Genomic DNA, 26,253 nt, shown 5'->3' with positions numbered 1-26,253 from the left:
CTGTGTGCAGTGATGAGACTATATGCAATGAAATCCTAGAATTTCACTTGCCTTTAGTATAGTGACCTCACAGCAGCCATATTGTTGGTTAGATGATGTCGTTAAAATGCCCCAAAAGGCTGCAGCAGCACAAACACGGCCCAGAGTTCCAGCTCAGGTGAAGCGTAGCAGACAGCCACAGTCACCTGTGCCACGCCCCTAACAATGCAAACCTAAACAGGTGAGTTATAAAAACATCATCCCCTGTACAGGTGTTATGAAGGGGGAAATTATCTACAGAGACCAAACAGTTGGTGTGTCAGACGTTTTTATTACATCATCAGTCATCAGTTGGATTTGGGCAGCCTGTAGACGTTGCCGGACATTATGAGCTGATGATCCCTGACCTTCCTCTGCAGGAACGCCTCAAGCTCGTTCACGTCCATCTCCGTGACGACGGGTCCAGTGGCGACGAACATCCGCAGCATGGTGTGGATGCGTTCCAGCGTCATGGTGTCCAGGTTGGTGAGCATGGCCTGGACGTAGACCCAGAACAGCTGCAGAGACAGAGACCCAGTGTGCTTACTGTAAGAGTTTAAGACTAGAACGAGCTGGAACTTTTCAGCCTGAAGCGCTCACTCGAGCTGGTTCCCCAGCAGAGAGGTGATGTTCCAGACCGCTAAGACATACGCCACGCAATTCACAATGTACTGAACCCCTACGGCCCCTCCCACAAGAGGTGGGCGGTCCACAGCTGTGCCTCAATGGCTAAGATCCCGGCTCTCAGGCGCTCTCCCATGAGCGACCTCCTTAGGAGACCCTACCAGGGATGAGTTACCCTCCTGGGATCATGTGGGTGCACCAAGTCCTCCACAACAATAAGCTCATGATTTATGGAGCACATGATAGCTAAAATAACTGTGACCAGTAATCCTAAAACGCTGACCGTCATTCATTATTAAGTGATTTTTATAATGATTGAAAAGAAGTGGCACATCACCAGGTGCCAGGTTTCAAGTATTAAAAGTAACTAAGTAAATAATCCTGAAACAGCAGGATGAATGAAGTGCGTGCGTACCTGCAGCTTCTCCTCCCTCTGCTCGGACTGCGTGGCGGTGTTGGAGTCCCTCTCCTCGTCGCTGTCGATCAGCATCACGCCTCTGTCCAGCTTCTCTTTCGACGAACCCTTCTCCACCACGTAGAAGCGGCCGCCCGCCTCCTCCCTCAGCACGCCCTGCTGCTGCCACAGAGCCAGCTTCCTGTGCACCAGCTCCTTCGGGGCGCCCAGCTTCACACTCAGCTCCTCCAGCGTCCAAGAACCTGAGAGGACGAGCAGGTACACAACGATCAAACTGCATCTCCCCCTGACTCCACGCAGCGTAATGATCGATGTCGGAGCCGATAGTTTACAAGCCTGACATCCACCATGTCAGGAAAACATCAGGGGTGATCGCAGAATTACATTTCACAGCATGAAAGCGCTCTGAAATGAGAGTTCTTACTCTTCTCTTGGAAGTACATGATGGTGGCAGCCTGGATGGGTGAGACCGTGAGGTTGGTGAGGACGCGGTCCTCCAGCTCCACGTCCAGAGTGACCGAGCCCAGGTGAGGCTTCCAGCTCAGCGTCCTCATGGCCTGAAACACAAACAGGACTCGAATCAGCAGATAAAAGCGCAGCTGTGCATTTGATTTCTACTGCAAACGAAACCGGAGACTCCACCTTCAGCTTCTCGTAGCGGTGGGTGTAGGCCTCCATGGCCTGGCAGACGACAGGAGGGAGCTCCAGCTTCTCCTCCTTCAGCGTGGGCCAGAACTCAGATGAGAGGATGATGGCCGACAGGGGCAGCGGCGGCTGCTCCTCCTCGCTCAGCTTCGACTCCTCCTCTCGGATGTTGCTGTTGATCCTGCGAGAGTCCGCCATGTCCTGCAGACACAGGCACCCATCAGGTAATCACGTTCTCAGAAATTCATGCTTTCAGGGAATGTCCTCAAATATGTGGTTAACGATCCATATTCCAGATGTTTACCTTCAGCATGACCTCGCAGTAATGCATGTGAGACTCGCCGAACCGCAGCTTCAGCAGCTCCACGTTACGAATCTCCCTGAAGACACAGAAAACAGGACGGGCGTGAGGATCTTGGGACAGTTTAGGCAGCATTTACTTTGCTATCAGTGACCCGACATGTTCAAAATACCAACACTTTCTCTCATCTTTAAGCCGGGCGCTGGTGCGGTCGTACCTGGCCGTGTTGTAGTTGAGCTGCTGCAGCAGCCTGTCGGCGAGCACGCCTCTGTACTCATCTATGAAGATCTCCTTACTGCCATAGATGCTGACCAGCAGGCTGATGATGTCGGATGAGCGGCGCTTCGAGCCCATTTTATCTGAGAACAAACACACGAGTAAGATCTTTCTCTTCATCTGCGGTCTCCTTCTCTGCGGTTAGCACGGTGCGTTCACTGACCGGGCATGGCATCGGTCGGGTCTGGAGTCCAGTCCTCGGGGTCGTTGCCTTCTTCATCGCTGTCCTGCATCTCCAGAGTCACCGGGTCTCCTCGGGACAGCTCAGAGGCAAGGTCGGTGCAGCCCTCTGCATCTCCAGTCAGACCGGCTACGATCTGCCTCACTGTGTCCTCCCGGGTCCTGAAACACAACACGGACGTTTGAGCCTCTGCTCGGGACGTCGAATTTTAAACTCATATACAGGGAGTGCAGAATTATTAGGCAAATGAGTATTTTGTCCACATCATCCTCTTCATGCATGTTGTCTTACTCCAAGCTGTATAGGCTCGAAAGCCTACTACCAATTAAGCATATTAGGTGATGTGCATCTTTGTAATGAGAAGAGGTGTGGTCTAATGACATCAACACCCTATATCAGGTGTGCATAATTATTAGGCAACTTCCTTTCCTTTGGCAAAATGGGTCAAAAGAAGGACTTGACAGGCTCAGAAAAGTCAAAAATAGTGAGATATCTTGCAGAGGGATGCAGCAGTCTTAAAATTGCAAAGCTTCTGAAGCGTGATCATCGAACAATCAAGCGTTTCATTCAAAATAGTCAACAGGGTCGCAAGAAGCGTGTGGAAAAACCAAGGCGCAAAGTAACTGCCCATGAACTGAGAAAAGTCAAGCGTGCAGCTGCCAAGATGCCACTTGCCACCAGTTTGGCCATATTTCAGAGCTGCAACATCACTGGAGTGCCCAAAAGCACAAGGTGTGCAATACTCAGAGACATGGCCAAGGTAAGAAAGGCTGAAAGACGACCACCACTGAACAAGACACACAAGCTGAAACGTCAAGACTGGGCCAAGAAATATCTCAAGACTGATTTTTCTAAGGTTTTATGGACTGATGAAATGAGAGTGAGTCTTGATGGGCCAGATGGATGGGCCCGTGGCTGGATTGGTAAAGGGCAGAGAGCTCCAGTCCCACTCAGACGCCAGCAAGGTGGAGGTGGAGTACTGGTTTGGGCTGGTATCATCAAAGATGAGCTTGTGGGGCCTTTTCGGGTTGAGGATGGAGTCAAGCTCAACTCCCAGTCCTACTGCCAGTTTCTGGAAGACACCTTCTTCAAGCAGTGGTACAGGAAGAAGTCTGCATCCTTCAAGAAAAACATGATTTTCATGCAGGACAATGCTCCATCACACGCGTCCAAGTACTCCACAGCGTGGCTGGCAAGAAAGGGTATAAAAGAAGAAAAACTAATGACATGGCCTCCTTGTTCACCTGATCTGAACCCCATTGAGAACCTGTGGTCCATCATCAAATGTGAGATTTACAAGGAGGGAAAACAGTACACCTCTCTGAACAGTGTCTGGGAGGCTGTGGTTGCTGCTGCACGCAATGTTGATGGTGAACAGATCAAAACACTGACAGGATCCATGGATGGCAGGCTTTTGAGTGTCCTTGCAAAGAAAGGTGGCTATATTGGTCGCTGATTTGTTTTTGTTTTGTTTTTGAATGTCAGAAATGTATATTTGTGAATGTGGAGATGTTATATTGGTTTCACTGGGAAAAATAAATAATTGAAATGGGTATATATTTGTTTTTTGTTAAGTTGCCTAATAATTATGCACAGTAATAGTCACCTGCACACACAGATATCCCCCTAAAATAGCTAAAACTAAAAACAAACTAAAAACTACTTCCAAAAACATTCAGCTTTGATATTAATGAGTTTTTTGGGTTCATTGAGAACATGGTTGTTGTTCAATAATAAAATTATTCCTCAAAAATACAACTTGCCTAATAATTCTGCACTCCCTGTAGAACTTTACTCACAAAAAACTGCACAATTAGAGCCAAAAGATCAGAGCAGGACTGAAAGCGAATCCCGTCGGCGCCTACTTGGACTCACCTGAGGTACTTGCGGATCGGCTGGGAGACGACCTGCAGGATGACCATGGACGGGTCGAGCTCTCGGAGCGCTTTGATGGCCGAGATGTAAACGGTGAGGATGTCCGACGTGTGAACGCCTGCAGACAGATCAGTCAGTTTCACAGACATTACCATGGAGACCAGCTTCCTCACACGATGATGAGGATGATCTGAGAAATTGCACGTGTGCACGACGAGCTGAGAAATAGCTTCAAAATGAGCAAATCAACAAATGCTGTTTTTAAACAGCTGCATCAGCTCTAATGTCTGCCTCCACCTCCTCCTGTCACACCGACCCTCTGCACGTCCTCCTTCACCACCTCGCTGAACCTCCTCTGAGCTTTCCTCCTCCTCCACCTTCATCTCGTTGTTGTTTTCTTCTCTAATCCTGACTTTAAATGTTGAATTGTGTTTAACTTAAAAAATCTCCCACAGCGTCTCATCAGATCAGAAAAATAAACCCCAACAGAAACTGACCCGGGTGCAGCAGGCGGCTTTCGAAGGCAGATTTGAGCGAAGTAAGGAGCTGCTGTCTCTGATTGGTTCTCTCCAGGCAGAACTTCAGATCCTCAATAGCAGCTTTGGATTCTGGGAAATCTGAAAGAAAGAACAAGAGTCAAAGAGAGTTTAAAATGAGAGGAAATTTAGGTGAATTATTATAATTATTATTGTTTATTACTGTGGCTTCGTTACAAACATAAACGTCTACACTGATTAAATGACAGAAAAACTAGAAGTTTTAAATGTTTATCTACTACTTTATTACTTTGTCGTAGCATGAATGACCACCGGGGAGATCTTTATACAAAGTCCAAACTTTATGCGCCCTCCTTTATTTTTTTCTAATCCTTTCAGTGGACCAGACTGGATTCTTTCCCGGGCCGATTCTGTCCCACAGGCCTTATGTTTGACGTCCCTGTTCTATAGCGGTGGCTAGCTGAAACGCTCTGTCGTCCTGACTCGAGCTGAGCTCTAAGCGATGAGAGGAAACGCTGCTGTAGAGGAAACGAGAGCTCCGCGGCAAAGAAGACTTTAAAGAGTCTTAGCTGTAATCACGGCTCAGAGGTCAGAGTTCAGCCTGGCGGATCTGTAAACCTGCTGCAGACTCTCACCTCTGATGATGCTGAAGAGCTCCTCGATCCTCATGTTGACGTAGATCCTGCAGAAAAACTGATGCATGTGGCACCTCCACTGCTTCAGCACTGAGCCGCCGCCCGGGACCACCTGGACGCCGAGACCGCCGGGGGCCACTGGGAGCGAAGCGGCGTCTCCGTCCACTTCACTGGCAAATACTTTAGCTAGCCAGCCCAGCACCAGCTCCAACCACTGCTCTCTCACACACACACACACACACACACACACACACACACTCTGTAAATAAAGAGCAGGTGACAGCGAGTTTCGGCATTGACAGATGCTGCAGATGTTTCACCTCCTGGAACTCCAGCAGGAAGGAGCGCTCGTACTCGCCCCGGCACAGCTGCTCCATCCGCATCTCGATGAGCTTGTGGAGGATGGTGGTGACGGCCTCGGAGCTCACCCACTCCAGCAGTTGCAGCTTCGACCTGGAAACAACCAATCAGACGTCAGTGTTTCAGACCAACAGAAAACAAACAGCTGATCCGAGCCACGCTTCAGCATCGTAAAGAAAACTGTTAGAAATAATCTACGATTTATTATATTTGTTATATAGTAAATTATTATTATTTTATTCACAACTTTATTATTATTTTTTTTTACTCTGAAAATTCAGAGAAATTATGCCGACTTCCTGCCTGGTTACATCAATTGTTTCAAATTGAAAAAGCCTGACTCACAGGATGTGGCTGAGCTCCTGCAGGTGTTCCAGGGCCTGCTGACACCAGCACTGCTGCAAGGGAACCCAGCAGCCCGGCAGGCCCCGCCCTCGGGGCCATCGGGAGCCTCGGTGGCGTCCTCGCTGCCCCCCTCCCGGTTCATGTAGACAGAAAAGGTCCGGCTGTAAAACTCCAGCACTCGCTCCTGGAGGACGGGAGCCGGGGAGAAGAGGAGGAGGGCCCTGATGGTGGTGAAGGCTCGCTCCTTGAGGGCTTTGGATCCTGGGCCACACAGACCTCCACGGCCCTCATCCTGCCACGCCCCCAGCTTCTCCAAGCCAGCTGTAAGGAGGAGGAGGAGAAGTCTGAATGCTGCTCATAGAGAAAACCCATTAACTCTCTGACGGTCCACTCACCCAGAAAAGGTTCGAGCCGGTCCAGCAGAGTCCTGAAAGCCGTGAGCAGAACCCAGACCCTGTCCTTCTCCTCCATCTCGTTCTCTGGCTGCTTGAGGCCAGACCAGAACTCGGGAACCACACAGGAAGACAGACGCATCTGCAGCGTCTCCAGCAGCCAGCTGCCCAGCAGCCGGCCCAGACCCTGATCATTCAGCAGGGCCAGCAGGTCTGAGAGGCTCTGCTCCGACGCCGAGCTTACCGGAGACACCTGAACGCAACCAAAACACAGAGTTACACAAACACAGCCTCACCTGGATGCACAGGTGCTGGTGATGGCTGACAGGGTTTCTTCACAGCGAGTTTCAGTTTGGATTTCTTAGACTGACCAATGACCCTCAACAGTCGTACAAAGGAGCAAAACTACGAGACTGGAGGAGACCAAAGCCGAGTTCGTGTCTCAGCTTTGGTCTTTTGTTCAATTTGCCTAATCTTTGTAGTTGTTTTGCTTCTTTTTGACCCGATCTGCATCTTGCTCCGTGTCTCTGTGCACTCCTTTTGTCACTTTGCACTTGTTTTATTAATCTGTGTTCATTTTACATTTATTACAGTTGAATTTGTGTTGCTTTGTGGTCTTTCTCTAACTGTGAAAGTTCGTTTTTTTCACACACTTGTTTCACCTTTGTGTTCATTTTTATTCCCTTTGTTTTGTAACTTGTAAGTTTGGCTGTTTATGGACATCACGTCACAGTTTACTTTAAATTTCTGAAGATTAATAATGAACTCAGTAGGAAGGAGACAGAGGAAACAACACAGATTAAGACCATTAAGAAGACATCGACACATACAAGCAGAATTTAACCGAAAACTTCTCCTGATTAATGTAACGTCTTAAAACCTCTCAAATTGAGAACAAACCACATCTACGACCAACAAAACGTTAAATCGAGAGATTTTTGAATGGAGTTCGGTTGCTCGTTATGCTACAGTCACTTAGCTGCAGGTGTCCAGAGTGGGAAGCCACTCACCAGCGCCGCAGTGACGGTTTCCCAGGCTTCAGCGACCCCGGAATTCGGTCCGGATCCAGACATCTCCACTGAGTCCGGTTCCATCGCACTTTCCTCCATTTTCTCAGACTTTTCCTCACAAACCACGAAGCAGCTTCTCAGTGTCCCACATTTAAACTGTGGAGGTTTTATCCGGTTATAACGTCGCTCCCGAACATCTACAAACACGCTTCATGTTTCCGGCGGGTATTACTCACGTCCAAGAATAATATTGCTTAAAATCAGCCCCAGTTTCTGTTATTACTCTGAACTAAAACTACGTTCTTCAGTATCGCGGGTTTACTTCTTCTTCGTGATCGCGAGCTTCTTCTTCTTCTAGCGATTGTGTCGCTAAGGCGCCGTATGCTGCCCTCTACTGTCACACAGTGGACATTGTAAAGCCTCGCTGATTTTATTTTGAAGTTCACAGGAAGTGTCTCTGTGGGCTGATGGTTGTCTTAACAGTGGCGAACTTGTCATGAGGATAAAATTGTCGCTATAACGTTTTAAAATGGCTTTTTACTCAGTTGTTTATATCCACAAATTATCAAAGAATTAATAAACACAAATAAAAACAGAAAAATCAACATTTTTTTTATGGAGAAATAAAAAAACCACGGTCACTTCATGCATAATGCACTTTCTATGTGTATGGACGTGTGCAGGTATATGTGTATGTATATGTATATTTAGATGCACACTCATATTACATGTGAGTATGCGTGTACATGTCTATTCTTATAGATATCTATTACTTATATAGGAATAATAGTGGTAGAAAAATTATGTTATAACTATGTAGTTTATAGTTTATGTCTTGCATATTGCTACAACCATATCCATAATCACATACTGTGTATGCTACCGTTGTATATAGTGTATTATCTTACTGTTTGTATTTTATTTGTATTTTCTGTATTATCCTTCTGCTATCTGTACCTGAGCTGAGGTAATGCAAAAATTTCCACACCGTGGGATTAAAGTCTTATCTTATCTTATCTTATCTTATAACAATTAAATATTAACACACAGAAAATTACAATCAGGAACTGCAACACAATTTACATTTATGGCACAGATCATTTTTATAAATATAAATACTCGATTAATAAAATTAATAATGAATATCAACTCATTGTAAATGTGTTATTAGTAATGTATTGCGGTCTTTATTAATCTGCTCTCCAGTGGTCAAACTGAGTAACTACAGCTGTCCTAACACGCTGACATAAGAAAGCTATAACTGATCAATTTTTAAAAATTTTTTTTTTTAAAACACTACAAATGATAAACAATACAGTTTTTTTTAAACACATTTTTTGTACAATGCACTAAACCATTAAAATTAAAATTAAACATTAAGAAGTTAAAATTTCTTAAATCTGCTATGATCATCTTGAATTTCTTCATAAATATAATATGTTTTGCATTATACATTAAATCTTGAGAGTTGTCTGCCGCCTGGTGGTCATTTGGGGAACTGCATACATCAGTTTACATTAAGTACAGCTGATCATAGATTTCGTAATGATATTACTAAAAAATAATTTCATCATTTAATCATACATTTTTTTCCCATTAAGCAGATATTGCTGCAATATTTTAATATTTTCAAAAGTTAACTGAATTTCTCAGTATTTGAAGTCACAAGTCATTCAGGAATTTTATGATTGACATAGAAAGTTATCATTATTATAAATGTTAATGTAAATGTTAATTAAAAAAATAGAGCTATAAATTCAACAGTACACCTTTAAAAAAAAACGGAAGAAGGAACCAAAAAAAAAGAAATAAAATTAAATGCAGTTACACCGGAGGGCAACAAAAACTCGTAAATCGTCACAGTCAAGTCAGACAAAACAGCATAAGTTTACTTCCGGTAGATAAATTTAAAATAAAACTAGTAAGATTAAATTAATAGCAGTTGTGTTCTGTGGCCACTAGAGGGCAATATTTACAGTTTAATTTACAATTAAAATAAGTACGGATTATTTGCATTTATATATGTACATTTTCAGTTTTTCTGAATTTATTTAGTTAAGTTAAAACGAAAATGTAAGATGTATTTTTATGAGTCAGTTTTGAATCAGAGTTTTGATTAAACATATTTTATTTCATAAGCATATTTTGAACACACTGACCCTCTCACTGTGGTTTCCTTTTTAGAATAGAATAGAATAGAATAGAATAGAATGCCTTTATTGTCACTATACAGTTGTACAATGAGATACAGAGCATCTCCTACAGTGCAAACATGCTGGGGGGCGGGTACAGTTCTGCAGCGCTATATGGACAGTATTAACAGAGGGGAAAAGATATATACAGGGCTCTAGAGTGCGACCAATTTGGTCGCAAATGCGACCAAATTTTTCAGTGGTGCGACTAAAAAAAAATATTTTCGGGTAACAAAAAAAAAAAAAAAAAAAAAAAAAAAATCTCTGCAACTCTCCGTGTGGTCAACAACAGACACACATTATGCCAATACTAAACCAATCAGAGATAGTCAGGGGCGGGACCTCTCTGATTGGCCGTGGTCCAGTTGAAAGTGCAGGTGGAAGAGAGAGGTGAGTAGCTTGAATAAAGTGACATCAATTCATTAACGGATTCCACACAAAGACGTAAACACAGAGCGACCCGACGCATCAGGATCAGCTTTGTCTTTCTCGGCTTTCTCACCCCACGGCCGAACACGGACACGCTGTCGGAGCTCAGCGATTCTGATGCGTCGGGTTGGCGCTGTGTTTCCGTCTTTTTTGCGCTGATTCTGAGCTGCAGGTTTTGTCTCTCCAACCAAAATTTGCCGAGCCAGCAGCAAAAGAAGCAGCAAACTACGCTTCACATTTGATAAACATCGTCATGAATTCCCTCTGACTTTTGCTGTTTTGCTTCCACCATGATAAAAATCACACTTCATGCACAGCTCTCTCTCTCTGTACTTCAAGAACAGTTTCCCGTCTCAAATCTCTGTTTTCTGCATTATTCATTCGCTTATTACCCACCAGTCTACGTTGTTTACAGCGCTGTCGGCCGCTGTCTTTTTCTTTTCTTTTTCTTTTTTTCACTTAAATGACCTCGGACAAGAAAGCCTAATTTCTGCTGTTCAATACTGAAGAAATTTAAACTTCTTAAAATTATGCAAAATTACAGAATATTGCAGAATATTTTTAAGGTTATCTGCTATAAAACGCCAGACCAGGAAAATCTCCTTCATGTTTTTCTGTGTTTTATCCTCAGTTACTTTGACACAAAGGCATCTGCTGTGATGTTCACAATTCTGATGAAGTCTCACATGTATCAGTGCTGATAAATGATCAGAATTATAATATTTCTGACCAATGTTCCCTCTAATTTTTCATGTGTCTGAGCGAACACACAAACTCCCTGAGCGTCCCTTGGACCACTGTGAGCGACAGCAGACGTGTGCACTGTGGTCACGCCAGCATCAAACCCATCCAAGTTACATGGTTTATTAAAATAATCAAATCACAGCATTTACATTTATGTTAGACTACTTTTAATTAACTGCTTTAGCCCACTTACAATGAAAATTTAAAAAATCTTGTTCATGACCTGTGTAGCATGTTAACACTATTGGAAGTAAAAATAACTTTAACTCCAATTTTGAAAACACAACTTTTTCTTTTTTTTCTTCATAAAGCTCTGACTTGTATTATGAGTCTGTGGTCTGGGAGAGAGTCTGTAACTCTGTCTGCCAAATACAGCATATAATGACCAATGCTGGGCAATTAATTATATAGTTACTACTTCAAAAAAGTAACTCAGTTTGGCAAACAACAAAGTTTTTTGCAGCTATTTATTTTTTTTAATGCAGCCAAGGCGTTTTTTAAATAAACATTTCAAACTATTTACAGAACAATCAGCTGTTCTGCATCAAATCTGATGCCACACAAATTATTTGTGCCACTCCAAAAATAATTTCTGTCCACTATGAGATAAAGGAGAACAACAGCCTGATACCTGCAGGCCTGACAGCAGGAGATGTATCACTGCTGTAACACCTGTAACATTCAGCAGCCGCCTCATTGTTCTGACACACCAACAAAACTATTGACTACACTACACACTAACTACACACTAACTACACAAGATTTGCGCTAAACGTCTCAAATCTCTCACATCTCAGAACACCGCCGTCACTCCTAAAACTTCCCCCCGTTTCTTAACAACTAGATGCCACGTTGCCATATCATTTTTTGATTGGTCGACATGGTACTTTTTTCGACCAATAGGGAAGGCTGGGGGTTTTTTGGTTTTGTTTTTGCTCACAGGCTTTCGAGCGTTTTCCTTATAAAACGCCGTTTTTACCGTTTCTTCCCACAGTAAATATAAACAACGACAGTATTCAGGAAGAAAACCAAACATTGCAGATATTTTTATCACAACTCTGGTTTTACGTGGCCGATCAACACAATTTAAAAACTGGTATAAAGTCCACACTTTTTCCGTCAACTGTTCCGTCTGTCCTGCTCACATCTCCAATGGTTGGACACGTTGTCATTAACGTGGCTTCACTGCACATCAGCCACGCCGCTTTGCTAGCTAAAACACCGGTGTCGGCACATAAGGACGCTGTCATAGCCTGTCAGCGACGTTGATTGGCTGCGTATATACGAATGTGAATCGCATTATTGGCTGGACTATAGGATAAGGTGGCATCGTTCTAATCCCATACAGGAGCAGCCAGTCACTCACTGACTAACACTGCAAAACAGAATTGTTAAAGTTTTAATTTTAATTTCAATTCAGGTTAGATTTTTTTTTTTTTGTGCGCAATGCAGATTTTCTGTGCGCAGAGACCGTGCCAGCAGTGCGCAATTGCGCACGTGCGCAGCTTAGAGGGACCATTGTTTCTGACTGTCTGAGGCTAAATTGAATCGAATCAGGACTTTGAGAACCGGAATCGAATGGATTATAGAAATCAGTGATGATTCTCAGCCCTAGTGAGCAGCCTAGGCCCCACAGAAGTGGATGTAGCTGTGGGTAATAAGAAAAGATGAAAAGAACTATTGATAACTTTTGTGTTAAGTTAAGGACTGATCCGTCTGAAATTCATAGCCAGCTCTGACACGGTGCCATCAATCTTTGAATGCTGAAAAAACAGCAGTGTATTGTTAAAATCTCCCAATTCTTTTAATCTTTGGGCTGAAGGAAGGACAATACTCGGTGTATAAATGCTCAATCAACACTTCTTTATTTCCATACAATTCAAGACTTATGAGCATAAACCATCCGGATGGGGAGAGATGCATGAAGAGGGTCACAGCAAATCTCAAACTGGTGGAGGGTTACTCAGCCTCTTATAGCCTCTAGTGGCCCCCACCTAGTCGTAAAAGCCTAAACATTCACATTGTTTCTCTCACACGGCGCCTAAGTTATGGCCTCGGCTCCTTGTTTTATCTCCTCCTGATGAGATGGGGCAGAAAACCTCTCTGGTATGTTCTGTTCTCTTCTAATCAGACAAATAAGGCCATGACTCTCTGAAAACGGTATTTCTTATAACTCAGCAGTATAATGCATCATAAAACAATATCATTCATTCACAATAAATCAGCAGTCTAATCTAATACAAATCAGATTAATAAATCTAATAGTTATCACCTCTTCAGGAGAATAAAGCAAACTACTACTACATAATAATTTCACAATCATTAATCAGGGGTATAACATGGCATAAGATAATATAATAATCTCACAGTATCCAGAAAACACATTATATGCTGCAATAAATGCACTGCCCAAGTGTCCCCTCTCCCCACTGCCTTTCAGCAGCAGGCAGCAGCAAACAGGTCGTCAGAGGAGCCGATGATGATGATTAAGTTTAACATTTTCTACAATATTGACAAAGCACTTTAAGCACAAGTTTGTTAGTTAATAATTTAGAAATGAATATTGTCTGTATGGACTTCCCCCCCAAAGAAAGTGCACATGTAAAACTGCGGTGTTAAGCGATGCGGTTGAAAAATTTGAGTGCGCCTAACTTTTGTGCCGGTATGCCTGAATTTTTAAAGTTAGGTGTACCGGTGCGCCCATGTCAAAAAGTTAGTCTAGAGCCCTGTATATATATATATATATATATATATATATATATATATATATATATATATAAATAAAATGTACAAATATACAAGCCGGTTTTAAAAAAAGTAATATGTAATAAATAGTGTTGTGTACATACAGTTGGGTTATTGTTATTGGGTTTTTGTTCGATATCACATGAAGTTTGTTGCTTTTTTCACTACGATCCAAAGGTTTCGCAGCCTCAGTGTAGTTTTTCATTATATGATGTTTATTGTGATAAATGTCTGAGAATCTGTCAACAAATATCTTGTACGTTGTATTGTGTTTAGCAGTCTGTTTTGCGATGCTTTTATTCTGAAAGGTCTGTGCATACGCCACCTCCGATTAGCCACAGCTAGCTGTTGCCGGCTCGCACAGCATCATGATGACGGCGGCCGAGTGCGAGTGAGTTTGTTGGCTGAGTGTGTGAAGTGTGACTATTAAGCTTCTCTAATGTCGTGTCAGCGTGTGTGTGACCCGCGGCTAACCCGCTCGGTGCCGCCGTACAGTAAAATCTGACCGCAGGTCTGCTGCTGTATCGAGCTAAGATGCTAGGGCTAATTTTAGCCGGTTACGAAATGTCGCAGAGAATCAGCCGCACACACTAACTGCGCTGTTTTCTTGTCCGCAGCGTCCAGTCTGAGATCGAGGTGCTGCAGTCCATCTACCTGGACGAGCTGCAGGTGGACAGGAGAGAGGACAGGTGAGCTAACAGCAGCTGGGTTTGCTTTAGTGCTGATTTGTGTTGGACAGGTGAGACTCGTACAGGTGTTTAATGTCATCAGAAAAGTCCTGCGGAGAAACTAACTGGACCCCACCCTTCAGTAGAACCTCCTTTAACAGCAGTGAGTTTCAGTGGGGGTTTCCTGTGTGACTTCATCAGCCTGTCGCGTCTCTGTGGAGGAAGTTAGTCCTCTCGGCTCTCTGAAGGTCCCAGCTCAGCCTGAGGTGTGGACTCTGGATCACTGCAGCTCCTTGTTTTTAAAGTTGGAGATTTGCTGCTGTGGGATAATCCAAAGCCCAGTTTGGTCCAAGCTTTAGCCGTGGGTCAGATGGCCTCACACTCTAGAACACTTTGGTGTGCAGAAGAGTTTATGGTCCACTCAGTAACTGCAAGGTGTTCAAATCATCATCATCATCATCACCCACCACGTGCTGACAGCTGGTCTGAGCTGTTTGTGGTCACATGCTTAGTTTGGTTTTGTGCACTTTGGTCTCGTCAGTCCAGACACGTTGCTCCTCAAGTCTCGTTTGTTCACACGCAGCTCTGCCATGCTGCTATGGCTTAGGGTTTCTCCTGGCAGCACTTTGGGGTGAATGTGCTGGGACCTCCGCTCCTGGAAGCCTGGCTGATATTTTGAATGTTTTCCATTTGTGAATAATCTCTAATTGCAGAATTCTTGACTTCATATTCTTTGGAATGACCTCTCCGGCAGCATTTGCTTGTCTGAAGTCATTGCTGACATTTGTCCTCAGTATGCACAAACCTCTGACCTTATAGAGGCGCTCACACTCGATCAGTTAACCTTGCTTTTGATTAGCAGCACCTGGCTGATAGTTCACCCTCTGAGTCTCATGAAAACTGTTTGTCACATGACCGTGTCTGTCTCACAGCAGGTATTTTGAAGCGTTAGCCTTCATTCATTTCACTTTTGATGATCAGAGGAGACACAACGTAGGTCCAGATGTGGACAGCAGTTTACCACATCTGGAATTGTGGCATTGATGATTATATTTGACACAGACGGCTACGTACCAAAGGCTGCAGGAGAATCACAAGTCTGAGTAAAACTCACTTTTTCTGATTTTGCCTGAGATTAGTTTAAAAAGTTTTTTTTATGAAAGTTGGGGGAAAAAAAATCATCTTTACATTTAAAAAATTTCACTCCAGGACTCTGAGAGTGTCCCGTCTCTCTTTCAATGCTGCTCACTGCGTTTGGAGGAAGTGATGTTATATTGACAGAGTTTTGAAAGGAGTTTGGTGGAGGGTGTTTGCACAGAGGTCTGTGATGGGTGATGATGTTTTGTTTTTGTTTCAGGGGCTGGGAGGTGAGCCTGGACCTGTACCCGTCCACGGCCGAGGACTCCGTCTCACAGTTCGTCCGGCTCACACTGACTTTGAGCCTCGATCAGCAGGTTCGCCTTCACCGGCTCAGCTCGCAGAAACATTTGTTAACACACAGAAGACCATTAGTGGATGGTTTTGTTAACAGTCAAGTGCTGTGAGGGATAAAACGCTCATTTTTACATTTTTGGTGTCAACAAATGTCATGGTCACGGTTCGTGGTCACATGACACCCTGCACTGATTGAACTATTAGCCATCGAGAGTCCAGCTGACATCCTTCTGCAGTTTTCAGTAAACTGAAATGAATGTTCTCTTCTTCTTCTGTGTTTAGTATCCCTCATCGTCTCCGGGGATCTCCATCCGGAACCCCCGCGGGCTTTCTGATGACAAACTCAGCAGGTGAGGAAGTGACTCATCTCCTCGCGTCAGTCCCTTCTGCTCACAAACTCTCAGCACTGAGTGTAAAACCCTCTGATTCTTCTCTCTTAGTGTCCAAAAGTGTCTTCAGCTCGAGGCTGAGTCCTGTCTGGGTTCGCCCATGTTGTATCAGCTCATTGAGGTTGTTATACGTGCTGTTTGTTTCTCATTAGGATAAAAGTGTCATTTTGCTGGGTTATTCTTAAGGTCTTGCTCTGATCTTTCTCCTGCAGAAAGCTAAAGAAATCCTGACTGAAAGCAATATTCCTCATGGGAACTGTGTCATTTGTCTCTACGGCTTTAAGGTGAGTCGCTTCCCTCCATCAGAGTTTGGAGTTCCCACTTTAAATGTGGCCGGATTCCTGTGTTAAATGCTTCCCACGAGGCTGTTTATACATTTGTGGACTTAGTCGCAGCTCTTTGTTGTCTAAGGTACCTCAGGTTGTGTTTTGAGGTCATTTCAGCTCTGACCGTGTCTGCTCGTTTCTCTGGTTGCCGTCTCCGTACGGCTGCGGCGAGAGTTTGGTTTGGACTTGACGTCGGGCTTGTTCTCGGCGGGTGTTGGATCCAGCAGTGCTGCCCTGTGTCACCTGTTCTGTGACGTCTATGGACGGATGCTTTGGTGGCCTCAGCGTAGCGGCTGTGCTTTGTGCAGATGACGTGGTTCTGTGGCTTCATCAAACAAGAACCTCCACCTGTCAGACAGAATCAGCACCTCCACGTCTGACACCATGATTCTCAGGGAAAAGGGTGGAGGGCCCACTCATAGGAAATAGGTTCCTGCTGCCTGTGGTGTGTGGGTGGGTGTGTGGGTGGAACTAGGCCATTAAAATTACAAGTAAATTATTTACCAGGAACATCTGTGGTGTGTGTGGGTTTTATGTTTTTTAATGGCAGCTGATTAAACAGGATTACAAAACACTCAGATAACTGAGCGTGCAGGTTAGCGTCCTGGTGTTTGTGCAGAACGTGGTTAAACACGGTGGCCGAGCGGTTATACACCGTTTACTTCAACACGGCGTCACGCTTCGTGTCTACATCAGAGCGCTGCAGGGCTGTGCTTAAAGCACAGCGACCATCTGCTTAGTCTCCACCTCGCATGTTTGCAGCCTGGTGTCACAGACAGAGCCGCCATCATCATCATCATCATCATCTAGTTAGCCAGCATGAGTAAACGTGAATAATGTGTTTAACAGGTCAGCATCTCTGGTGCTCGCTTCTGTGAAAAGTGACACAATCAGGACAAAGACTTTTGTTTTTGTCTTGAATTTGTTGTTCTGGATGTTCAACAATCCTCCTCCTGACCCAGAAAGAGACGCCTGAACATTTTTTGTGAGTGACTGTTTGGTCTGTAGATGGTTCCTGAAATAATACCTACTCGGATCACCTCGGCTCGACTCGGTTTTCCATTAGTACCTGTTCTCAGGTACTTCTTTAGTACCTACTTGGCCGGGGTTCTGAGTGATCTAAGAAAATCTGAAAATGTGACATCAGCAGGTTGCATGCTGTCGATTGGCCAGTCAGGAGCATCGATGAGTCATGAGAGCGACTCTTTCACAAAAATCAAACCCAGCAGTGAGAGAGAAGGTTCCACACGCGGTCCAGATGCTTACATCGCCTCAGCGACCTCCATTGTTGTTGTTGTTTGTGCCAAATACAAATGAAGTCACAGGACTTTGGGCCATGTTACTATAACAACCCCAAGCACATTAGATTGTGCTCAGTTGTACTGGAAAACGACAGAGATGTAGTAGAGTCTAGTGAAAAAGACTCATGAGTAAACTCGTTCATGCTTTTGGTTTTCAGGAGGGAGAGACGTTCACAAAGACCAGCTGCTACCACTACTTCCACTCCCACTGCCTCGGCCGCTACGTGAGCCACTCTGAGAGGGAGCTCCGGCAGAGGGAGAAGGAGCTGGAGGAGGACAAGACCAGAGACCGAGCGGACCACCAGGTCAGACGTCAGCAGCTGCACCGATGATTGATCGCTTTGATCAGAGACGTTCTGACTCTGCCTTTGATTCTTCTGACAGGAGCTCACCGTGGTGTGCCCGGTGTGCAGAGAGCCTCTGACGTATGACGTCACTCAGCTTCTGTCATCTCCCGCACCTCAGCTGCCCGAGGTAAAGCCCGTTTTTAATTCGCCTGTTAACGGATGTTTGTCTGATGACGCCAGTAAATGTTACCGTGCTGCGTGTTTGTTCTGTCAGCTCGACGAGGCAGCGATCGGTTCAGACTTCCAGCAGAAGTGGCGTGAACTCCAGAAGCTTTTGGAAAGTCAGAGGTCTAGAGGAGGGATCATTGACCCCGAAGTGGAGTCCAACCGCTTTCTCATCCACATCAACGAGGTAAGAATGTGTGTGAGGCTCTCGGTCCCTGTCTGCAGTGGTTTGCAGGGACGTTTACAAGTGTAAACGGGGGTAACGGCGAAGGATGCGTCCTGAGCCTGACCGCACATACCTGAGTTCAGAGAATGTCACAGTAATCCTTGTGGACCAAATGCTCAGTTTCACAGTTTTTTTTTTTTCTACTCTTGGCTCTGAGTGATGTCATATGGTCATGTCAGTCAGAGATATTGAGAGCAGCAGCCAATCAGAAGAGTTGAGTTAAAGAAAGAGGAACAAACACCACTTGGTAACTGGAAATAAGCAGAACAAGTCGACTTCAATGTGTAACACGATGTTTTGAATGTATTCAATGTACAAAAACATTTTTTGACATTCGTAGGCTCCACCTGCTGCTGAAAATGGAAATCTGGATGCCGATGACCTTCCAGGCCTTCCGATCTCCTCAGCCTCTAACGTTCCTGCTGAAACTGGTGACAAAGCAGACCAGTTTGTTCCCGGGCTTTCCCACTGTAAAGGTGTTCAGGGACAGAGGCATCAGCACCAGGTGAGGGGGCAGAGAAGAGGAGGAAGGTCCAGACCCCATCACGAGAGAGTCGCCCCCATCACAGAGGACTTGGACAAACTCTCTGTGTCTTCAGACTGTGCTGAGAAGCCAGCAAAAGCTAAAGCTCAGGGTAATCGTGGCCAACAGGTGCAAGGAAACCCAGAACTATGTCCCTCAAAGACGGACGGGGGTGTCAAGGCAATGGAACAAGAGGCGCAGGTGCCCACATGTCAGTCGGGTTTGGAAACGGAGTTCCCAAAAGATGCTGCAGACTCTGCAGGCAGTCGAGGCCATCGTGGACGGAGAAGAGGCCACTACAGACCTGCCCCACACTCCGGGCTGCCGGACCTCCACGGCACCACTGGGACGATCGTGGCTCCAGGAGCAGAGGAGGAGCCAATAACCTGTGCGGCAGAGGAGGCGGTCCCCGTCGTGGTCACGGCAGGGGCTTCCAGCAGAAGGTGGTGGAGAGGGGAAGAGAGGAGGTGCTATGACAAAGGGCGACTGGAGGGCCAATGAACAAACTTACATGTGCCTCCATTGTCAGTGTGCATAGATCAAAGCCCTGCAGCAGAAAAGACGTTCACTGTAGTGTCTCATCCTCCTGTCCATCGCCATCACCCTGCGCTTTGGTACGCACTTTCACGCACGCTGTCAGGTCCAGATGGTTGTTGCTTTATGTTGCGGCACTATATAAATTAAAAGAAGTACAAATCCAAATTTCTCTGGATGGCAACTTTGGTGTTTTTCTCTTAGTTCAGTAAATAACTTGTATGTGGACCCTCTGTGATATACTGATATTGCATTAAAGTGCTGCAACCAGGTACCAGAGAGAAAACTGAAGGCGGAGAGAGTGAGTGTCTGTGTTAGTATGGCTGCTGCACCGAACAGGAAGTCTGCCTTTGATATCCATTAACTGGATGTCTGTTGGCTGACACAGAAGTTCTGAAACACCACAGTGATAGCTGATGGGTTCCCGGATCGAGGCATGATGGTTCCAGAGACTTTCAGACCTGATAGGGAACACCTCTCAATCGAACATCTTCCTCAGATTGTCGCATTATACTGACACACACAGCGGTGTGTCATCTGCATCATAGCAAAGAAATATAGAATGAGTGGCTTAAAAAGTGCAGTGGCAGGTAGACGAGCACATGTGAAATCCAGAGGGTAACAGTGGGCAAATGAAGAGTTTTAAGAAGCATAAGAGGATAGGTTGGCTTTGCCTTTAAAATATGCAGCAAAACTTTGATCCACGTTAAACTACCAACAGAGCAGCAATACTGGAAAACTCAAACTCTTTCTGAAACACTGGCACATGACTGTTAAAGTTCAGGTGAACTCCAGCTTGACATCTTGCAGTGATGCGTGTTTGTCACCTGGCAGTTGAGAGGATGATCTTCACTCAGCTTTGATTTTTACACTGCTCAGCAAAACAAAAGAATAAAAAGATCTGTGAAAAGATCTGCAGTCACTGAGCAGGGCTTTTCAAACATCAACTTCACTGTTAATATGTCAGTTTGATTAACATATTACTATAATTTAAAACTGCATATATAGCACGATCACTTGGTACCATTTCATTTATTACATTTAAAGTATTTATTTACCTCTAATCAAAAACTGATGCAAAGTGAAAAAAACCACAAAGAAAACCCAATAATAGTAATAAGCTACTCTCACATTATGCTGCAGCCACATTTTAATGACAGACTTTGACCTGGGGCAGTTCTGAACCATCTTTTGTAGTGTATTCATGAGCTTTTGCTTAAATCAAGTCTCAACAAGCGAAAATGCATAAGAAAAAAATTATTAAATTGTTTTATTTTTTAAACTTTTGGCTAGAAATGTGTTTCAACAGCCTTTAAGCAGTGAGGCGAAGTCGTCAACGTCACAGCGCTAAGGATCATGGGAGATGCAGTTACTTTACCGTGAAAGAGGCGGATCGTAACCTGCGCCATCTTGGCAGTTTGTCCCGTTAAGGGCCAGCCCCTCTTTAAACTACGCAGAGGTGTGTGTGGCTGTTTTTAAACCTCGGAGGTTATGACTGGCGGGAGCGACTTTCACAAGAGCTACGCTAATAACAAGGACTCGGAGCCCACGATGGACGTGGACATGGATTCGAGTCATATGGAAGGCGAGCGGGGTGAGCTGGACGGCAGCATTCCGGCTGCGTGTTCCTCCAACGGCAGTGGCGGGGAGGAGGATGAGGCGGAGGCCCTCGGCCGTTCCAGGGAAGCCGGGAGTTCGAGTAGTCAGCACACCCCTGACGGAGGAGGGGTGCTCGGTGGGAGGGAGCAGGAGGTGTCGGTGGAAATCGGAGAGACGTATTTATGTCAAAGAGCCGATAAGACATGGCGTGAGTAAAGACCATGTTCTGCTTTTCCCTTTTTCTTTCGTTGGCATGCTAGCTGTCTTATTATTTTGGATATGGACTCAGTCCTTTTGTTTTGGTGAAAAACTGACATCAAACAGTTAAAAATGCAAAAGACTCGCGTAAAGCCCCAAACGGCTTTTGTACAAAAACTAAAACGATCTCTTGCTGACTTAAGGTTTTTAGGGCTTTCTAGAAAATTCTCCATGGATCTTTAAACAGTGACACTTTAAACAACAAACGGCCCACATCTAAAAGTTAGCATTGAAACTCAATAAACACACTAAGGTGTTTAGTTTTGCTTGATTATATGTTTGCCGAATTAAATAACGTCTCGATACACATAAGGTGAGATTTTAACAGACAAATCTATACAAAGTTTATGGCTAATGAAGGCAAGCCCGCATTTAAGTTCCAGAAATCTGAAGGGAGTTCGGCAGGAAGTTGCTTGTACTGGCGGTAAGGCCCATCAGCTGATGGTTGTTGCTCCTTTCACAGACACAGCAGAGGTTATTCAGTCCAGACTGAACGAACAGGAGGGCAGAGAAGAGTTTTATGTTCACTATGTTGGGTGTAAGTACAATAATACTTTATAATATTTTTAAATTCTGATTTATATTGCATGTTTCTAGTATTTAATTCATGCTACACGTTTATATCCCACTGCTGTTTCTACATCTAATTTTTCTCTGGGATTCTTGCAGTCAATAGGCGGCTGGACGAATGGGTGGGTAAGTCTCGCCTGGCACTTACCAAGACGGTGAAGGACGCGGTTAGGAAGAGCACAGAGATCGGTGGCGTTGGAGATCTGGGTGACCAGCCTGAGAGGAAGATCACCCGCAACCAGAAGCGCAAGCATGATGAGATCAACCATGTGCAGAAGGTATAGAGTGTGTGTAATAACACCAGGAGCATTGCATAACTTACAGTTTTCTAATGGAGCTTTTCTTTGCAGACATACGCAGAGATGGACCCAACGACAGCTGCACTGGAGAAGGAGCACGAGGCGGTGTGTAGTCACAACCACTTTTCTTCCACAATTTTTCGCCATTTCCAGTATTTGGTTAATAAGCTAACTGTTTCCCTCACTTTCAGATCACCAAAGTGAAGTATGTGGATAAGATCCAGATAGGAAACTTTGAGATCGATGCCTGGTACTTCTCACCGTTTCCTGAGGATTATGGGAAGCAGCCCAAGCTGTGGATCTGCGAGTACTGCCTCAAATACATGAAGTACGAGAAGACGTTCAGACATCACCTGGTCAGTCCAGCTTTCACCTCAGTTCAGGACGTTTGGTAGTTCATGTGTGTCTCATAGAGTCATAACTGCTTTTTTGTTTGAGTCAGTGAATGATGGCTTTATTTGTGAGACGTGGGTAAAGTGACAGAAGACTGTTAAAGGATTGTTATTCAGCCTGATGAGATTCTTATTAAAACGTTGTGCTATTATGATTCTGTCAGCCTTCGTTTTACTCAGATATAATGTCAGTCATTCCCAAATCTGATAAATCTGATCTTGTGAAATTGTGTGCTGCAGCCTGGTGCCACAAAATAAGTAGGTAAACCCTGTGCTCAGCAAAGCGAGAGAGGTGTGACGGTGCTTCTCCACAAAAACCAAAAAAGCCATGAAGTGATGCATCTTTGACTTTAGAGATGTGCTGTTAGCAAGCCAAAGCTGGGTGCTTCTTCGTACGGCAGCATGTATCATTGTGTTCGGGTACATTAGGTGTTAATTACTTGTGGATCTGTCCTGGTGTCATTAAGTAATTCCTGCCACAATAGAAAGAAAAAACTTGCTGGTCCTGGCTTTGAAATCCCATCTTCAGAAATGTAATCCATGTTTTTCGTGACAGCAGTTTGCCGTCCTGTCGCTTCACCTGCACAGCAGCTGTCAGTAACGCTGTAGAGCCGCTGAGCACACACAACAACTCACCACCATGAAACCACTAAATCACTACCACTCAGACTCACTGTCACCTCCTGCTGCACTGAGACGGAGGTCATGTTTAAAAGCACTGCTTTAAATCCACACTTTTCCACCTCAGCCTTGATGTCTTGGATTGAAACAGTTAACCCTGAGGTTAATCGCTAAGCCTCAAATCTGTTCTTTTCCTCAAAGCTTTGTGTTTTACTGGAATCTTTGCAGCAGAGGTTTAGAGCTCAACATGAACTGCAGAACAGCAAAAGACACGTTAAGAAGGAATACGTCAGAATCCTTTAATGGAAGAAATATGACACTCTAATGTTTCTGTCTTTGTTACCTGCCTCATTCATACATCCACAACTTGTGTTTTCTACAGTTCAGCATGTTTAGATCTTATATTTTAATGCTGTTCTACATAAACTGTCCTTATTAAATAAAAGTGTCAGACTTTTGTGTTAATCGAACCCACCAGTGTGAAATTCTCTCGTAAAAGCTGCGGTTAAGGCGTAAAACAAATGAATGTGTAATTTTATTCGTATGTATGTTTTTCCTCATTTTTAGTTTCACTTGTTAAATCAAACTCCTGCAGTGTGTATTTGACCTTTGACCTTTTCCTCCTCAGTCACACTGTCAGTGGAGGCAGCCTCCAGGCAAAGAGATTTACAGGAGGAGCAACATATCTGTGTACGAGGTGGACGGGAGAGACCACAAGGTGAGCCCGGCTGAACACCCGAGCCTGCTGACGTGGGTTCGTGTTCCTGCTGCTGACTGTCGCTCTCTGTCTGCAGATCTACTGTCAGAATCTGTGTCTACTAGCCAAATTATTTCTTGACCACAAGACGCTTTATTTTGATGTGGAGCCCTTCATCTTCTACATCCTCACTGAGGTCAACAAACAGGGAGCGCACATCGTCGGCTACTTCTCCAAAGTAAGTCCACAGCGCACGGCTCAAAGGTCGTTTCCTCGTATTCATTTCAGACTGATCATCACGACTTCTGTGGTTTTATTTTTCAGGAGAAAGAGTCTCCGGACGGGAATAACGTGGCCTGTATTCTCACGCTGCCGCCTTACCAGCGCAGAGGCTACGGGAAGTTCCTGATAGCTTTCAGTAAGTGAGAGTGAATGAATGATGAGGGAGCGTCCTGGAATACCAGAGCCTGGAGTTTGTAATCAAAGCTTTTTAAAGATGTTTGCAGAAAATTTTTTCAGGCGAAACAGGATTTCAAATGTTAAGTTGGCTGTTTCAGATGGACGCGAGATGACACAAATAAGTCTTTTCACATTTATAATAAAACTGAAAGCTGCAGTGACATCGACGGGAAGTTAGTAAATCTACAACTCCTGACCTCCATCAAAGAGCTGATGTGATTGGTTAAGCTTTCACATGAATGAATGAATGAATGAATGAATGAATGCACATCAGACTGAGAAAAGATAAATTAGGAGTCACTGTTTTAATCTCACAATGGTATCACAAGCTGATCCAGATCCAGGTGTCCTCCAGCCTGGTAACTTCTCAAGCTACAAAACATTTGCTGTGTTTTTTGTTTTTTGGCATATTTCTATAAAATATCTGATTTTTGGAGTTAAATTATCAGTTATCAGATTTCTGTCTCCTGTAGAGATATTCTTTGTGGATTGGGGCCCCAAGAGATCAAACGCACTGCAACTTAAGAAAACACCAGCAAATAGAAAAACCCTGCAAAAGCACACAAAACACAACAGATGTTGAGTAAAATACAGTGGAGATGGGAATAATGCAGCAGATGGATGGATGGCAGGGGTGTAGTCATTACACCAACAGAACGAGTGACTGAAGGAGAAACGCTCGCTGGCAGCAGCTCTGATATCGTCTGTTTCTGCTGCAGGCTATGAGCTGTCTAAGCTGGAGAACACAGTGGGGTCTCCGGAGAAGCCGCTCTCTGATCTGGGGAAGCTTAGCTACCGAAGTTACTGGTCCTGGGTCCTGCTGGAGATCCTGAGGGACTTCAGAGGAACGCTGTCCATCAAAGACCTCAGGTAGACACACAAACACGTGATTCGGCTTTGCTTTTCCACTGTTTTTGTAGATGCTGTGAAGGTTAAGAACAGAAAAGATGAAATGATTGTTTGGCAGCTCAGAGATGCACTTAGTGTGAAAGTATAAGCTCTGCTGTTTTCATTTTTACTGCAGACAAACTTTTATAACTTTACATGTTGATGTGAAAATTGGTACACGACGAGTTTCTGATCAGAACTTTAAAAAAAAAAACAAAACCCGGAATTAGAAAAAAGCCTCCCAGCCGTCTCTGATTTTAACATTCGTGTCCGTCTGCGTCTCCCAGCCAGATGACCAGCATCACACAGAGTGACATCATCAGCACGCTGCAGTCGCTCAACATGGTGAAATACTGGAAAGGTCAGCACGTCATCTGTGTGACGCCCAAACTGGTGGAGGAGCACCTGAAGAGCGCCCAGTACAAGAAACCACCAATCACAGGTACCTGCACACCTGCACGATTAACTCAGATGTTCTAAAGATCTAATTATTCTATCACAAACATGGCCTCAGTGTCGGGTTTTTACCCCGCAGCTGATTTGCTAACGTCAGGTGTGTTTGTGTGTCTCTCGTCTCGCTCTCAGTGGACACGATGTGTTTAAAGTGGGCGCCTCCAAAAAACAAACAGGCCAAGCTGTCCAAGAAGTGAGGAATGGAGCCGTGGACGTGTAATCATCACCGGGCTTTTCTGTCAGCGCTGTACATAATTTTTAGTCTCTCCTGTCTGTATTTTTCTAAATAAATCTCTAAAATAAAGCTTCGTCTCCTGATCTGATTCCTACATACGTTAAACATCACTGAGGAAACGAAATATTTGCAGCAAGGATGAAATATTCCTTTAATTAGAAACAGAAGATCTTTACGATCGAATA

General features: G+C 44.5%; 3 protein-coding genes and 1 long non-coding RNA gene across 4 annotated transcripts; 2 read left to right on the top strand and 2 right to left on the bottom strand.

Moving 5' to 3' along the window:
- Positions 1–290: 290 nt before the first annotated feature.
- anapc2 (anaphase promoting complex subunit 2) lies at positions 291–7,944 on the bottom strand. Its single transcript, XM_003442471.5, is given in 15 exon segments — positions 291–536; positions 1,058–1,299; positions 1,482–1,614; positions 1,700–1,903; positions 2,007–2,082; positions 2,221–2,362; positions 2,443–2,621; positions 4,336–4,453; positions 4,833–4,952; positions 5,468–5,681; positions 5,788–5,920; positions 6,173–6,248; positions 6,251–6,493; positions 6,568–6,817; positions 7,575–7,944. Coding segments are annotated over 15 exon segments (2,439 nt in total). The 5' UTR covers positions 7,674–7,944; the 3' UTR covers positions 291–326.
- Positions 7,945–13,940: 5,996 nt separating this feature from the next.
- On the top strand, positions 13,941–19,868 carry rnf25 (ring finger protein 25). The gene is made up of 10 exons (XM_003442472.5): positions 13,941–14,075; positions 14,302–14,373; positions 15,710–15,806; positions 16,069–16,136; positions 16,227–16,296; positions 16,388–16,459; positions 17,961–18,107; positions 18,187–18,276; positions 18,364–18,501; positions 18,881–19,868. Exons 1-10 carry the CDS (start codon positions 14,053–14,055, stop codon positions 19,562–19,564), a joined length of 1,461 nt encoding a protein of 486 aa, XP_003442520.2. The 5' UTR covers positions 13,941–14,052; the 3' UTR covers positions 19,565–19,868.
- A 1,063-nt stretch (positions 19,869–20,931) lies between these two features.
- Positions 20,932–26,137, top strand: kat8 (K(lysine) acetyltransferase 8). The gene is made up of 11 exons (XM_003442573.5): positions 20,932–21,404; positions 21,918–21,992; positions 22,124–22,302; positions 22,375–22,428; positions 22,515–22,679; positions 23,965–24,054; positions 24,131–24,271; positions 24,358–24,451; positions 25,212–25,362; positions 25,668–25,822; positions 25,966–26,137. The coding sequence occupies exons 1-11, from the start codon at positions 21,089–21,091 to the stop codon at positions 26,028–26,030; spliced, it is 1,485 nt and encodes a 494-aa protein (XP_003442621.2). The 5' UTR covers positions 20,932–21,088; the 3' UTR covers positions 26,031–26,137.
- LOC112846632 (uncharacterized) lies at positions 25,214–25,661 on the bottom strand. The gene is made up of 2 exons (XR_003219720.1): positions 25,537–25,661; positions 25,214–25,415 (listed from the first exon to the last, which is right to left on the bottom strand). It is a non-coding gene; the product is annotated as an uncharacterized LOC112846632 (long non-coding RNA).
- Positions 26,138–26,253: the final 116 nt, after the last annotated feature.

Source organism: Oreochromis niloticus, linkage group LG4 (assembly GCF_001858045.2).
Source record: "Oreochromis niloticus isolate F11D_XX linkage group LG4, O_niloticus_UMD_NMBU, whole genome shotgun sequence".
Taxonomy (NCBI): Eukaryota; Metazoa; Chordata; class Actinopteri; order Cichliformes; family Cichlidae; genus Oreochromis; species Oreochromis niloticus.
Note: the sequence above shows the minus strand (reverse complement) of the source record. Positions and strands in the feature narration are given on the sequence as shown.

Excerpts from the sequence above, each read along its gene's own strand:
- rnf25 (XM_003442472.5), top strand. The coding sequence starts at position 14,053 with ATGATGACGGCGGCCGAGTGCGA. Across the intron at positions 14,374-15,709 it reads GTGGACAGGAGAGAGGACAG|GGGCTGGGAGGTGAGCCTGG; the intron begins GTGAGCTAACAG and ends TTTTTGTTTCAG. Across the intron at positions 18,502-18,880 it reads TTCTCATCCACATCAACGAG|GCTCCACCTGCTGCTGAAAA; the intron begins GTAAGAATGTGT and ends TGACATTCGTAG.
- kat8 (XM_003442573.5), top strand. The coding sequence starts at position 21,089 with ATGACTGGCGGGAGCGACTTTCACAAGAGCTACGCTAATAACAAGGAC. Across the intron at positions 22,303-22,374 it reads AGATCAACCATGTGCAGAAG|ACATACGCAGAGATGGACCC; the intron begins GTATAGAGTGTG and ends TTTTCTTTGCAG. Across the intron at positions 25,823-25,965 it reads CAAGAAACCACCAATCACAG|TGGACACGATGTGTTTAAAG; the intron begins GTACCTGCACAC and ends TCTCGCTCTCAG.